The sequence below is a fragment of the Adiantum capillus-veneris genome, chromosome 20 (genome assembly GCF_014529385.1).
Source record: "Adiantum capillus-veneris isolate H3 chromosome 20, ASM1452938v2, whole genome shotgun sequence".
NCBI classification, from domain to species: Eukaryota; Viridiplantae; Streptophyta; class Polypodiopsida; order Polypodiales; family Pteridaceae; genus Adiantum; species Adiantum capillus-veneris.
In genome coordinates, this window is record NC_140950.1 from 11,980,668 (window position 1) to 11,996,872 (window position 16,205).

A 16,205-nucleotide genomic window follows, 5' to 3' on the forward strand; every position below is an offset into this window, starting at 1 on the left:
TCACTGCCTCCCAATGTTTCTTGCCTGGGTTTGACATGTATCGACTTACTACTCCCACTGCAAATGCAATGTCTGGGCGAGTAGCAATCATTGCATACATCAAACTACCCACTGCAGACGCATATGGAATCTTATCCATTTCAGCCTGTTCTTCCTCAGACACAGGACAATCTTGTTTGCTAAGTTTCACATATGGTGGCAATGGAACACTCAATGCCTTTCCCTTCTCCATATTGAAACGTTGCAAAACCTTGTCAATATACTCTGTTTGAGATAACCAAATCAACTTCTTTGATCTGTCTCTCTCAATGCGCATACCAAGTATATGACTTGCCTCACCCATGTCTTTCATGTCAAACGATTTTGCCATCTTTGACTTCAAAGCTAAAATTTATTCCAAGTGCTTGCCAGCAATCAACAGGTCATCCACATACAAAATAAGGATCAGCCAACTACCATCCTTAGCCTTCTTTGTATATAGACAGTGATCGAGCTCACTACGTTTGTAGCCTTGAGAAAGCATAAACTTGTGGAATTTATGGTACCATGCCCTCGGTGATTGTTTTAAGCCATAAAGACTCTTTAACAACTAGCATACCCAATCTTCCTTGCCTTTCTCAACAAACCCTTCTGGCTGCTGCATGTAAATTTCCACATCTAAATCACCATGCAAGAACGCTGTCTTGACATCCATTTGGTGCAACACCAAATCTAATATGGCAACCAATGCAAGAAAGCATCTCAATGTAGTCATCTTGACCACCGGAGAGAAGACTTCATCAAAGTCAATGCCTTGTTCTTGCTTAAAGCCCTTGGCAACAAGCCTTGCTTTGTACTTTGGCTGACTATCATGAGCGGTGATCTTATACCTGTAAACCCATTTACAAGGTAGAGCCTTTTTGCCCTGTGGTAATTTAACTAGCTTCCATGTCTGGTTTTTATGCAGAGCTGTCATCTCTGACTGCATGGCCAATTGCCAATTTCCGGAGTCCTTCATTTGCACTGCTTCCTTGTAACATGAAGGCTCATTGCAATCAGTCAACATGACATAGTTCATAGATGGAACAAACCTATCAGGAGGTCGCGTGACACGCCCAGATCTACGCACAATAGGTGGCTCAGGCTTAGCCACAACCTGTGGTTCCACTCTATCCTGTCCTTGCTCCTTTTGAGCCCTGACATTTTGTCTTGCACGTGCAGGTCCATCTTCTTGGAAGACAACTCTTCTAATCTCCTCAACCCTCTCTGGTTTAGAATGATATTTGGATTCATTAAAGTGAACATCATTGCTGCGGACAACCTTTCTGGATTCGGGATCCCAAAGTTTGTACCCCATCTCACCAGAATTACCATAGCCTAGAAAGATGCACTTTCTACTCTTTGGCTCAAGTTTGTTCCTAAATTCCTTTGCAACGTGAGTATATGCCTCACAGCCAAAGACTCTGAGATGCTTGTATGAGGGCACCTTGCCTGACCATACCATCTCTGGCACTGAATCCTTCTGCAAAACCTTGCTAGGAGATCTATTTACAAGATGAACAACTGTTGATACAGCTTCAGCCCTATTCATCCTCTCAGCAACACCATTTTGAGGAGGATTGTAAGGAGCAGTAAGTTCACGTTTTATACCTTTTGACTCACAAAAGTCCTGAAAGGCCTTTGAAACATACTCTCCACCATTGTCAGTGCGTAAGCATTTAAGCTTCTTGCCACTCTGATTCTCCACAAGTGTCACAAACGTTTTGAAAACACTAAACGCTTCATCCTTGTGCTTGAGAAAGTAAACCCATACTTTCCTCGAGTAATCATCTATAAATGTCATAAAGTAAGAAGCTCCCCCTAGAGATAGGTTAGGCATAGGTCCACACAAATCACTATGAACAAGTGCCAACTGTGTATCTCTTCTACTGCTTCTATGCTTATGTGGCTGCTGTGTTTGCTTACCATACAGACAATGTTCACAGAATTCAAAATCATTAAATGAAAAGCCAGGCAAATAACCAGAACGAGACAAGATTTCCATTCCCTTCTTGGACATATGTCCTAACCGGCTATGCCACAAAGAAACGTTCGGCTGCTCGGTTACATTGATTACATTTTTAGAGACATTTGATACATAAATCATGTAAAGTCCTCCAGACTTTACTCCATGTGCTACTGTCATAGAACCCTTGGATATCTTCCACATGTTCTGTCCAAAAGTGTGACGTAGCCAGCATCATCAAGTAAACCTGTGCTGATCAAGGTTTTTGTAATTGCGGGAACATGTCTCACATTCTTCAGCGTGAAAGAAGAGCCATTTTGAAACTTCAATTGAACATCTCCAACACCTAAGATCTCACATGTCTGCCCATTGCCTAGCCGAACATGATCTTTAGTGGTCACATAAGAGGTAAACCACTCCTTGTTTGGAGACACATGAAGTGATGCCCCTGAGTCTATAATCCAGTCACTCAGTGCATTTCCATCAAATGCTGTAAGAAGAGATGAGTCCATTGTATTCTTCAAGAAGTAGATGTCTCCTGACACTAGACTGTCATCCTCTGCAACAGTGTTTGTCACATTTATTTCTTGAATCTTCACCGAGGACTTGTTCTTCTCACCATGGTCTTCAGCTTTCTCTTTGCCTTTTTCTGCTTTCTATTCTCTGCAGTCTCTTTTCATGTGACCCTTCTTGCCACAATGGTAGCATTCTATGTCACTCTTGCCTTTAGCACTGCGGGACTTGCTACGAGACTGATTCCTCTTTCCACCTTTGTACTTTTCTTTGGTCCTTCCCCTGACAACTAAGGCTGTTCCTTTGCCTTTGTCCATTGTCTTTCTATTGGTTTCTTCAGTAAGCAGACTTCCTTCTACACCTGCTATGTTCAAACCATCTGGAGGTGCAGAATTACTCAAAGCTGTGCGAAAAGTGTCCCAAATTTCTGGCAATGTGATCAACAGGAACATAGCTCTAACAGGTTCATCAAACTTGACACCTTGAGCTGACAAGTGACTATAGATTGTGTTGAATTCATTGAGATGATTGGACATAGGTGTCGCTTCTTTCATCTTCAAGTCAACAAGCTTCTTAAGCCAGTATACCTGTGAAGCTGCACTCTGCTTCTCATAAAGATCACTCAGCTTTAACCATGCTTGATAAGCCGACATCTCGTCTGCTACATTGAAGTAAACGCTTTCTGCCAAAGTCAGCATAATGGTAGAAAGTGTCAATTCATCCATTTCGCTCCATTCATCTTCGTCCATATCTTTTGGTTTTATCCCCTTGAGCTTTATAGGTTTTATCTGCTTCTTTTGTACCAACACGTGCCAAATCTGCTTCTTCCACAATGGGAAATTGGTTCCATCCAGCTTCTTGATATTGTAAGAGCAGTGTCCTGTGATCCAGCCATAGCTACGCTTCACAGTAGTTTACTTTCCTGGGAAAAATTCGGCAAAGTTTCCCCTGTAAACTGACCTCTGAACCAATATCAACCTATCAAATGAACCAAGAAAGCTTCAGATTCTGCAGAAATTTTGGCAGAGTCTCCTTTGTAAAATGGCTCTGGTGTACTAAAAACAGACCAAAAACAGCTCAAAAAACCACTGTCTCTCTAACACTGTAAGCTACGGGTAAACCTATCCTACACCTGTACTGTCTCTCACTGTCCTGTCACTGTCTTGTAAGCATAGACTGTGACAATGCCTCAACGGCAGTAAAGCAAAGATGCAATCCCAACTGTCTAACCCACAGTCAATACATCCTAGCTGCCTATCTAAGGGTGCTCGAGGGATCGCTCCAAGACCTGTATCACCGAAAGGATCTCAACATTCGAGAATCCCCCAGCTCAATAAAACCTCACTCGACCCTCAACAAAGGCTGCAGTAAATCTGACAGTACATAGACTTCCCACAAAGTCATACATCCACAAATTTCCCACTGTATGCTGTAACCGCTGCGGTGGTTGTTTACTGCGTGACTCACAGCCAGCAAACCCTCAACAGACATACATCATCTCTGACAATACATCCCATGTGGAGGTACCTGCAATGTCAGTATGAAATCTGGAATATCAAGCAGCAAACACAAGCTACCTGATGAACTAGTGGATGTCGCCTACAGTCTGTGTGTAGATACGCCTGTGTCGTATGTGACACGTCTCCAAGAACTGTGAGCCGTCCTTCGATGTGTAGACAGCCACAAATCAACACTCTGGGAGTGTCGATATCCTCAGCACCTGCAGTCATAGGCCTAAAACCCCAAATTTGCAGAGTCGGATCTGCACCCGTCGAGACCACGTAGTCAAAAATGGCCTGCGCAGACCTTTGTCGAAGCCGAACGGTGGCCGAGATGACCTCAGAATGAAATTCTGACAACTCCGAGTCCTTCGGGCTGGCCCACGAGATTTTCGGGCCGTGTCTTCGCCTGTCGAATTTCACTCCAATCTAAGTTGGTGACTCTAGCCTCCTGCAGTGCTGCCCCAAGCCTCGATCTGAGCTTTGATACCAGTTGAAGAAGTACGAGCGGAAGTGCGACGCGAGAGAGAGTGCGAGAAGAAGAGCACGACGATATAGTGAACTCGCTCTACTGTAATGTGTAGAGCATAGTGAGTTCTTATTAGGTTTTTACAAAAGAATATATGTACATACCTGGCGGCCCGCCCACTTACCTGGGCGACCACAGTGGGCTTTATACCCCAACATTAAGTACCTTGACCTTGAGGTTCCATCTAATCACAAGTGACATGAATGTGCTATGCGTCGTTTGGAAGCGGGAAAGAGAGCATATTATGCATTTGAGAACATGTGTAATGTGGGAAACATCAAGTGTTCGGTTCTCAAGATATACTTTTTTGATGCATTGGTGACACCGGTTCTTCTTTATGGAGTTGAAGCGTGGGGCGGGAACATCTCAAAGTCTACCAAGGATGTGGGAATCCAGGATGTTTCCAATGATTAGAAATTGCAACGGGCCAAGTATGTGTGGACGATTTTGACAAATTCATCGGTAGTTGGTAATCGAAGCGGGATGCTGTTGGTTGAGCGGAAAAGAAAATGGAGATGAGGCTTCTCTCTCTCTCTCTCTCTCTCTCTCTCTCTCTCTCTCTCTCTCTCTCTCTACGCATTGATGTAAAGATTAAAAAATTTAGAGTTATGGAAGGCGTTCCTGTAGCAGCATTTCCGAAGTGAAGAGGTTTAAGAAAGAAGCTCTTGGCTCGAGAGAACGGCCATTTGTATGCACCATGCTGGATGAGACCAAACGAAAGATTATCCTTGATAAGAGTTAGATCTATTTGAGGGATACAAAATTTTTTGTATGTGAATATCGCACTATCAAGCAACAAAATATGCGTCGCAAGCCATATGAGGAAAAGAATAAGAAAAACAAGGAGATATCTTACGAAGAAAATGTGCGCAAGGAGGAGGAAAGTCCCTCGAGCAAATACGGATGCATGACCTATGAGACTGAGATACATTTGAAAGTATGCTTTTGAAATTGTAATGGATGCCCTTGGAATGCGGGGGTTGGCATTGATGAACTAACAAGCAAATCAATGTTGTACTTCTTGTTGAAACTTGGGAGCATGATACACAAAGGATTAACGGCTTGGAGAATTACAATGTACATTTATTGATGTGGTCAAGGAATCTCAAGCAACGAAGAGGACAAGGAGAGGTAGCATGTATGGTTAATAAAGGATTGGAAGTTTTTGTATCAATTGTGAAAAATGACAAGTACAAACGTTATGTATGGGTGAAATAAAAGAGCACCCATTTTTGTAGCCGGTTGCTACATTCCTCATCATGATTCCCCCTTTATGCTTGCATGGATAGAGATCAGCCATTTTTTGATTTAGAAAAGGATATTGCTTATTTCAAAGGCAAAGGTGATGTTATTGTATTTACGATATGAATGCTCGCACAAAAACATTGCAATATGATACTCAACAATTTGATACGTCATATATTTCAAGGGAGTTGGAGAAAGTTCACTTGTATGATCGTACTTCAATGGATGAGAAAGAGCCGGATCACTATAGAAAGTTACTTTTACACATGTATAATAGCACGGGTATGCTCATTGCCAATGGTGTATCTTTGTGGAGTGAACCAACGGATTTACATGTAGGAAACATAATGGGGATAGTGTGATTGACTATATGCTACTCTCCGAAGCCATCATGTATCGCATAAAGAGTTTTATTTTGGCCAATAGACCCTGGAATTCGACCTTTCATGTGGATAAGCAACTAAGCATGATAATCTCAGCCAAAGGGAAGGGAAATTATCACTATGTATGGAATTCAAACATGCACCAATGTACATTGAAATGGTTGAGCAAAAAGTTATGGATGACAAAGCTTCAATATGATGCACCATTTAAAACTAAATGGGAAGCTTTCAAGAAAATTATTTGTTCTTGTACCGAAGAATGCTTTACCATAAAGCATCTCCATGGCATCAACAAACATAGATCATGCAAAAGGTGGTTTGATAAAGAATGTCAAGATGCTCGAAAGTCCTTGATAAAGCTTGATGCAATGATGGACAAAGACAACTATCAAAGTCATTTGCATACATACAAGGCATTGATTCAAAAGAAGAGAAGAAGATGGGAAGTAAAGCAACAACTTTTTCAAGTCCAAGAAAAGGCACATGCATGTAGAAGATTTTGGAGAAACTCGAGGGGCAAGCGGGTTGAGAATCTTGGTGACTTGAGTCTGTGGATATGTCCACACATTGTAGGCAATTATATGAGCAAGCAAATGCTGAAAAAATGCCATTTTATGGTTCATCTCCCATGTATGCCCTCTTTTTTAACTATTGAAGATGTATGCGGTGGGCTTGAAAAGTTGGCCACTCGCAAAACGGGAGCTCTTCAAAGTATCAAACCGGAGATGATCAAATGGACGGGAGATTGTACCCATGAGTGAATGTGTGATATGTTCAACCTTTCACTTTAACATGGTATGCCTTATGATTGGAGTACTAATTGGGTTAAGCCTTTGCATAAAGGAGGGGATCTAGAGAATGTTAACAACTACTGGACTGTAATGATTAGGTCTCTTATGGCAAAGTTGTTTGGGTGCATAATGGAGATGAGATTGAGTGATTGGGTTGAAGAGAATGACAAGCGTACAAAAGGACAAGCGGGGTTTCTTCGATGCCATAATGCCATTGATCATCTTGGCACTCTTCTTGTTTTCATGGAGGAAAGTCGGTTGAAAGGTAAGCGATTGTATTGTTGTTTTGTGGACTTTAAGAAAGCCTTTGATATGATTCCACGTAACAATTTGTGGAGGAGGATGGAAGAACTCCAAGTGCTAAGTGAGTTTATGCTTGCGGTTTCTCAAATCTATTAGAAGGTGATTTGTCAATTTGCATGAGAAGAGAAATTTCAAAAGAAATTGTAAGCACTATTGGCGTTAAACAAAGATGTCCGTTGTCATTAACTGTCTTTGGTCTATGCATCGATCAATTGGAACAAATAGTACTTGAATTTATGCAAGAAGAAGGCATTGAAGAGGTCACTATTTGCAATGCGATAATCATGCTTTTTTTGTATGCGGATGATGTAGTGTTTCTAGCACACACTTTAGAAGATGCACAAAAGCTTATGGTTGTCCTTGAGAACTTTTGCTTACATAGTGGATGAATCGAAAACAAAGGTTATGCTTGTGAAAACCAACCATAAGGAGAAGCCATGCATTGTGTACAACAATGTGACACTTGAAGTTTTTGAGAGCTTTAAGTACCTTGGCATTGAGGTTCCATCTAATCACAAGTGACATGAATGTGCTATGCGTTGTTTGGAAGCGGGAAAGAGAGCATATTATGCATTTGAGAACATGTGTAATGTGGGAAACATCAAGTGTTCGGTTCTTAAGATGTACTTTTTTGATGCATTGGTGACACCGGTTCTTCTTTATGGAGTTGAAGCGTGGGGCGGGAACATCTCAAAGTCTACCAAGGATGTGGGAATCCAGGATGTTTCCAATGATTAGAAATTGCAACGGGCCAAGTATGTGTGGACGATTTTGACAAATTAATCGGTAGTTGGGAATCGAGGCGGGATGCTGTTGGTTGAGCGGAAAAGAAAATGGAGATGAGGCTTCTCTCTCTCTCTCTCTTGCTCTCTCTCTCTCTCTCTCTCTCTCTCTACGCATTGATGTAAAGATTAAAAAATTTAGAGTTATGGAAGGCGTTTCTGTAGCAGCATTTCCGAAGTGAAGAGGTTTAAAAAAGAAGCTCCTGGCTCGAGAGAACGGCCATTTGTATGCACCATGCCGGATGAGACCAAACGAAAGATTATCCTTGATAATAGTTGGATCTATTTGAGGGATACACAATGTTTTGTATGTGAATATAGCACTATCAAGCAACAAAATATGCGTCCCAAGCTATATGAGGAAAAGAATAAGAAAAACAAGGAGATCTCTTATGAAGAAAATGTGCGCAAGGAGGAGGAATGTCCCTCGAGCAAATAGGGATGTGTGACCTATGAGACCGAGATAGAGTTGAAAATATGCTTTTGGAATTGTAATGGATACCCTTGGAATGCAGGGGTTGGCATTGATAAACTAACAAGTAAATAAATGTTGTACTTCTTGTTGAAACCTGGGAGCATGATACACAAAGGATTAACAGCTTGGAGGATTACAATGTACATTTATTGATGTGGTCAAGGAATCTCAAGCAACGAAGAGGACAAGGAGCGGTAGCATGTATGGTTAATAAAGGATTGGTAGATTTTGTATCAATTGTGAAAGATGACAAGTACAAACGTTATGTATGGCTGAAATAAAAGAGCACCCATTTTTGTAGCTGGTTGCTACATTCCTCATCATGATTCTCCCTTTATGCTTGCATGGATAGAGATTAGTCATTTTTTTATTTAGAAGAGGATATTGCTTATTTCAAAGGTAAAGGTGATGTTATTGTATTTGGGATATGAATACTCGCACAAAAGCATTGCAACATGATACTCAACAATTTGATACGTCATATATTTTAAGGGAGTTGGAGAAAGTTCACTTGTATGATCGTACTTCAATGGATGAGAAAGAGCCGGATCACTATAGAAAGTTACTTTTACACATGTACAATAGCACGGGTATGCTCATTGCCAATGGTGTATCTTTGTGGAGTGAACCAACGGATTTACATGTAGGAAACATAATGGGGATAGTGTGATTGACTATATGCTACTCTCCGAAGCCATCATGTATCGCATAAAGAGTTTTATTTTGGCCAATAGACCCCGAAATTCGACCTTTCATGTGGATAAGCAACTAAGCATGATAATCTCAGCCAAAGGGAAGAGAAATTATCACTATGTATGGATTTCAAACAGGCACCAATGTACATTGAAATGGTTGAGCAAAAGTTATGGATGACAAAGCTTCAATATGATGCACCATTTAAAACTAAATGGGAAGCTTTCAAGAAAGTTATTAGTTCTTGTGCCGAAGAATGCTTTACCATAAAGCATCTCCATGGTATCAACAAAGATAGATCATGCAAAAGGTGGTTGAATAAAGAATGTCATGATGCTTGAAAGTCCTTGATAAAGCTTGATGTAATTATGGACAAAGACAACTATCAAAGTCATTTGCATACATAGAAGGCATTGATTCAAAAGAAGAGAAGAAGATGGGAAGTAAAGCAACAACTTTCTCAAGCCCAAGAAAAGGCACATGCATGTAGAAGATTTTGGAGAAACTCGAGGGGCAAGCGGGTTGAGAATTTTGGTGACTTGAGTCTGTGGATATGTCCACACATTGTAGGCAATTATATGAGCAAGCAAATGCTGAAAAAATGCCATTTTATGGTTCATCTCCCATGTATGCCCTCTTTTTTTACAATTGAGGATGTATGCGGTGGGCTTGAAAAGTTAGCAACTCGCAAAGCGGGAGCTCTTCAAAGTATCGAGCCGGAGATGATCAAATGGACGGGAGATTGTACCCATGAGTGAATGTGTGATATATTCAACTTTGCACTTTAACGTGGTATGCCTTATGATTGGAGTACTAATTGGGTTAAGCCTTTGCATAAAGGAGGGGATGTAAAGAATGTAAACAACTACCGGACTGTAATGATTAGGTCTCTTATGGCAAAGTTGTTTGGGTGCATAATGGAGATGAAATTGAGTGATTGGGTTGAAGAGAATGACAAGCGTGCAAAAGGACAAGCGGGGTTTCGTCGATTCCATAACACCATTGATCATCTTGTCACTTTTCCTGTTTTCATGGAGGAAAGTCTGTTGAAAGGCAAGCAATTGTATTGTTGTTTTGTGGACTTTAAGAAAGCCTTTGATATGATTCCACGTAACAATTTGTGGAGGAGGATGGAAGAACTCCAAGTGCTAAGTGAGTTTATGCTTGCGGTTTCTCAAATCTATTAAAAGGTGATTTGTCATTTGTGCATGAGAAGAGAAATTCCAAAAAAAATTGTAAGCAGTATTGGGGTTAAACAAAGATGTCCGTTGTCATTAACTGTCTTTGGTCTATGCATCGATCAATTGGAACAAATAGTACTTGAATTTATGCAAGAAGAAGACATTGAAAGGGTCACTATTTGCAATGCGATAATCATGTTTTTTTTGTATGGGGATGATGTAGTGTTTCTAGCACACACTTTAGAAGATGCACAAAAGCTTATGGTTGTTCTTGAGAACTTTTGCTTACATAGTGGATGAATCGAAAACAAAGGTTATGCTTGTGAAAACCAAGCATAAGGAGAAGCCATGCATTGTGTACAACAATGTGACACTTGAAGTTGTTGAGAGATTTAAGTACCTTGGCCTTGAGGTTCCATCTAATCACAAGTGACATGAATGTGCTATGGGTCGTTTGGATGTGGGAAAGAGAGCATATTATGCATTTGAGAACATGTGTAATGTGGGAAAAATCAAGTGTTGGGTTCTCAAGATGTACTTTTTTGATGCATAGGTGACACCGGTTCTTCTTTATGGAGGTTGAAGCGTGGGGAGGGAACATCTCAAAGTCTACCAAGGATGTGGGAATCCGGGATGTTTTCAATGATTAGAAATTGCAACGAGCCAAGTATGTGTGGAAGATTTTGACAAGTTCATCGGTAGTTGGGAATCGAAGCGGGATGTTGTTGGTTGAGCCGAAAAGAAAATGGAGACGAGGCTTCTCTCTCTCTCTCTCTCTCTCTCTCTCTCTCTCTCTCTCTCCACGCATTGATGTAAAGATAAAAAATTTCAGAGTTATGGAAGGCGTTTGTGTAGCAGCATTTTCGAAGTGAAGAGATTTAAGAAAGGAGCTCCTCGCTCGGGAGAACGGCCATTTGTATGCACCATGCCGGATGAGACCAAACGAAAGATTATCCTTGATAATAGTTGGATCTATTTGAGGGATACAAAATGTTTTGTATGTGAATATCGCACTATCAAGCACCAAAATATGTGTCGCAAGCCATATGAGGAAAAGAAGAAGAAAAACAAGGAGATCTCTTATGAAGAAAATGTGCCCAAGGAGGAGGAAAGTCCCTCGAGCAAATAGGGATGCGTGACCTATGAGACCGAGATACAGTTGAAAATATGCTTTGGGAATTGTAATGGATACCCTTGAAATGCGAGGGTTGGCATTGATGAACTAACAAGCAAAGACTATGTTGTACTTCTTGTTGAAACTTGGGAGAATGATACACAAAGGATTAACGGCTTGGAGGATTACAATGTACATTCATTGATGTGGTCAAATAATCTCAAGCAACAAAGAGGACAAGGAGGGGTAGTATGTATGCTTAAGAAAGGATTGAAAGATTTTGTATTAATTGTGAAAGATGACAAGTACAAACGTTATGTATGGTTGAAATAAAAGAGCACCCATTTTTGTAGTCGGTTGCTACATTCCTCATCATGATTCCCCCCTTTATGCTTGTATGGATAGAGATCGGTCATTTTTTGATTTAGAAGAGGATATTTCTTATTTCAAAGGCAAAGGTGATGTTATTGTATTTGGGATATGAATGCTCGCACAAGAACATTGCAACATGATACTCAACACTTTGATATGTCATACATTTCAAGGGAGTTGAAGAAAGTTCACTTGTATGATCGTACTTCAATGAATGAGAAAGAGCCAGATCACTATAGAAAGCTACTTTGACACATGTATAATAGCACGGGTATGCTCATTGCCAATGGTGTATCTTTGTGGAGTGAAACCAATGGATTTACATGTAGGAAACATAATGGGGATAGTGTGATTGACTATATGCTACTCTTCGAAGCCATCATGTATCGCATAAAGAGTTTTATGTTTGGCCAATGGACCCCGGAATCCGACCATCGGACTTTATGTATTGACCTTTCATGTGGAGAAGCAACTAAGCATGATAATCTCAGCCAAAGGGAAGAGAAATTATCACTATGTATGGAATTCAAATAGGCACCAATGTACATTGAAATGGTTGAGCAAAAGTTATGGATGACAAAGCTTCAATATGATGCACCATTTAAAACTAAATGGGAAGCTTTCAAGAAAATTATTTGTTCTTGTGCCGAAGAATGCTTTACCATAAAGCATCTCCATGGTATCAACAAAGATAGATCATGCAAAAGGTGGTTTGATAAAGAATGTCAAGATGCTCGAAAGTCCTTGATAAAGCTTGATGCAATGATGGACAAAGACAACTATCAAAGTCATTTGCATACATACAAGGCATTGATTCAAAAGGAGAGAAGAAGATGGGAAGTAAAGCAACAACTTTTTCAAGTTCAAGAAAAGGCACATGCATGTAGAAGATTTTGGAGAAACTTGAGGGGCAAGCGGGTTGAGAATTTTGGTGACTTGAGTATGTGGATATGTCCACACATTGTAGGCAATTATATGAGCAAACAAATGCTGAAAAAATGCCATTTTATGGTTCATCTCCCATGTATGCCCTCTTTTTTTACTATTGAGGATGGATGCGGTGGACTTGAAAAGTTGGCCACTCACAAAGCGGGAGCTCTTCAAAGTATCTAGCCGGAGATGATCAAATGGATGGGAGATAGTTCCCATGAGTGAATGTGTGATATGTTCAACCTTGCACTTTAACATGATATGCTTTATGATTGGAGTACTAATTGGGTTAAGCCTTTGCATAAAGGAGGGGATGTAAAGAATGTAAACAACTACCGGACTGTAATGATTAGGTCTCTTATGGCAAATCTTTTGCTTGTGGTTTCTCAAATCTATGAGAAGGTGATTTGTCAATTGTGCATGAGAAGAGAAATTAAAAAAAAATTCAATAGTGCTTAAACAAAGATGTCCGTTGTCATTAACTCTCTTTGGTCTATGCATCGATCAATTGGAACAAATAGTACTTGACTTTATGCAAGAAGAAGGCATTGAAGAGGTCACTATTTGCAATGCGGTAATCATGCCTTTTTTGTATGTGGATGATGTAGTGTTTCTAGCACAGACTTTAGAAGATGCACAAAAGCTTATGGTTGTCCTTGAGAACTTTTGCTTACATAGTGGATGAATCGAAAACAAAGGTTATGCTTATGAAAACCAACCATAAGGAGAAGCCATGCATTGTGTACAACAATGTGACACTTGAAGTTGTTGAGAGCTTGAAGTACCTTGGCCTTGAGGTTCCGTCCAGTCACAAGTGACTGCATGAATGTGCTATACGTTGTTTGGAAGCGGGAAAGAGAGCATATTATGCATTTGAGAACATGTGTAATGTGGGAAACATCAAGTGTTGGGTTCTCAAGAAGTACTTTTTTGATGCATTGGTGACACCGGTTCTTCTTTATGGAGTTGAAGTGTGGGGCGGGAGCATCTCAAAATCTATTTGGAAAGAGTTTGAGAATGTCCAAAAGCGTTTTCTTACAAATTTTCTCAAAGTTAAGACACAAACACCATCTATGCTCTTACTTCTTGAGTCGGGATCTCTTCCAATTGAGGTTATGGGCATGGAAAGGGTTGTGGAGTACATGATAAAGATGCTTCAAAACCCCTCACATTAACTTCCAATTGCATGGGAAGCAAGAAAGAAAGTTCAAAAGACGCATAAAAGCAAGATCTTGAGGACGGGATGGATGCAAAACATAAAGAAGAGGTTTGGGAGATGGGATGCATTACACTTGCTACATGATTCTTCAATTGACTCCCAAGTGAATGAAGCTTTTATACAACGCCAATGTATTACAGCTTGAGAGAAATCCGGTGGGTCACGCTTCATACATTACACCACCTATATTGCCCCAACTACAAAACCATGTTCTTCGCCGAAAGAGGAAACTGTACTCACACTTACATGCTTGAACCTATCACCTTGTCGGTGATACGCACTATCGCAGCCATTTGGCTTAGCTTCCATTTCCTTCGATGCGAGACAGGGCGTTGGGGCAATGGAGAAGAGTCAAATCGACTCTGCACATTATGCTCACTGCAAGTTCGAGAGTCTGAGTACCACACACTACGAGAGTGCTTAGCTTTTGGTCACATCCGAACTTGCTTCTCTCACATTTTCAGCCATGACTTAGACCTACACACTTTCCTCTCCCAGCTACAGTGTGGGCTCTCTATTGCGACTCTCATCATTACAATTTTGGAGCATCGAGAGTCACCCATCAGGCATACACATACTGCTTCACATGTAGCTTTGGTCCCATAGGTCATATTTGACCTCCGAGGACGATAATAAAATCTATCTCTGTGTGTGTGTGTGTGTATGTGTATGTGTCTCTCTCTCTCTCTCTCTCTCTCTCTCTCTCTCTCTCTCTCTCTCTCTCTCTGTGGCGACCTGTAGATGGGGCCATGCCACCGGCGGGCTCTTGGTGGTAACTGCCTTCGCGTCGGCTTCCATAGGAGGACCAGGGCTAGAGAGAGAAATTGGTACAACGGGTGGGATGGGGTTCTCTCTCTCTCTGTGCCGTCTGCTGATGAGGAGCAGCAGTAGGGTGACCTCAGAGGCAAGGGGACGTGTGGGCGTGAGGTTGAATAACAAGGGGGTGAGCGAGGCGATGCGAGGGGTGTCTGTAGAAGGGGCAGCTCGCACGTTGTGCAGGGCAAGGTCGGCGACGCCAGTGTGACATGGAAGGGGTGGGGGATATCCATTAGAATCGGGTAGTTAATTGATGTCTATTTAGTCGAAGCCAATATGTAGCTACCTAGTAGCCAAAATGGGGTATCCCTCATCCATAGCAGTTACACACAAAAGAGACATACGATATGTTTGTATCTAAAACATAAAACATATTTGCACATTATTGTGTGTGCAGGTGTTCAAACAGGACTTTGGGAGGCTGGTAATTGCTGCCACGAGGGGGTTTGCTTGATTTCGAAGTTGCAGCAGAGATAAACAGATCTTTCCTTTTGCGATTGCATTAGAATGGAATGGTCGGAGCTATGGAGTATCTTTGGGCCGGGCATGGCGGGAGCTTTCTTCGGAGCTGGATGGTGGTTTTGGGTGGATGCGGTCGCTTGCAGTTCTTCCACCGTCCAATTTGTCCACTATCTTCCAGGTCAGCGCCTCATGAACACACACGCACATTTGCAGAGAGAGAGAGAGAGAGAGAGAGAGAGAGAGATGGAGAGATGGATGCATTTCTGTGACTACTTGATAATTGTGGCAACAGGTCTTTTGATCATCGCATCTCCTTGTCATCACCACTGATATGACCATCATCACCTCATCGGATAGGTTACTGGACCATACCCATGCATGAAATATGAAGCATTTCTCTTGACATCTGACAACTTCGTCTGTAGTTCATACATGCATCTGAAGAGTGACTTATTGAGTTGAGCTTCCACACATGCGAAATTTATGCACTGTATATAACACCAGCAAAATGGTTTATTGAGACAATTAATAGAGGAACACATCAGTCATTGCATGTCTTGTATCACAAGCCTTAGCTAATTAGTGTCTGGTTATCACAGTGGCCCACTCCTTTGGAGTCGTTTAATTCTTTATGGAGGTACCTTTGTTCCACTTTCTTTGCAGTTTTAAACTGCAGTGTCACTTCGCCAAAGGCATTGTGAATGTTCAGCAATTGATATCATCGTAGCACTAAAAACACATGATTATCTTTGAACGTTGGGCATTGTGCACGTTTAGAAATTAATTTTATCTTAGTGAATTAGAAGAATATGATTATCCTCAAACTTAGTGGTCAGGAGTCCATGCCTCTTCTATTCTTATCACCTTTTGAAAGAGTCTGTGGCATTATAGCAAGCCGGTTGATTTGTGGGTCC

The 16,205-nt window shown here is 41.2% G+C and overlaps 1 protein-coding gene across 1 annotated transcript in view; it reads left to right on the forward strand.

Moving 5' to 3' along the window:
- Nucleotides 1-15,206: 15,206 nt before the first annotated feature.
- The window catches only part of LOC147432102 (transmembrane 50A-like protein), a 55,125-nt gene continuing 54,126 nt past the window's right edge, over nt 15,207-16,205 (forward strand). Inside the window, exon 1 of the mRNA XM_086492111.1 lies at nt 15,207-15,469. Within this exon, the coding sequence (XP_086348237.1) occupies nt 15,337-15,469 (133 nt within the window). The 5' untranslated portion in view covers nt 15,207-15,336. The remainder of the gene's footprint in view (nt 15,470-16,205) is intronic.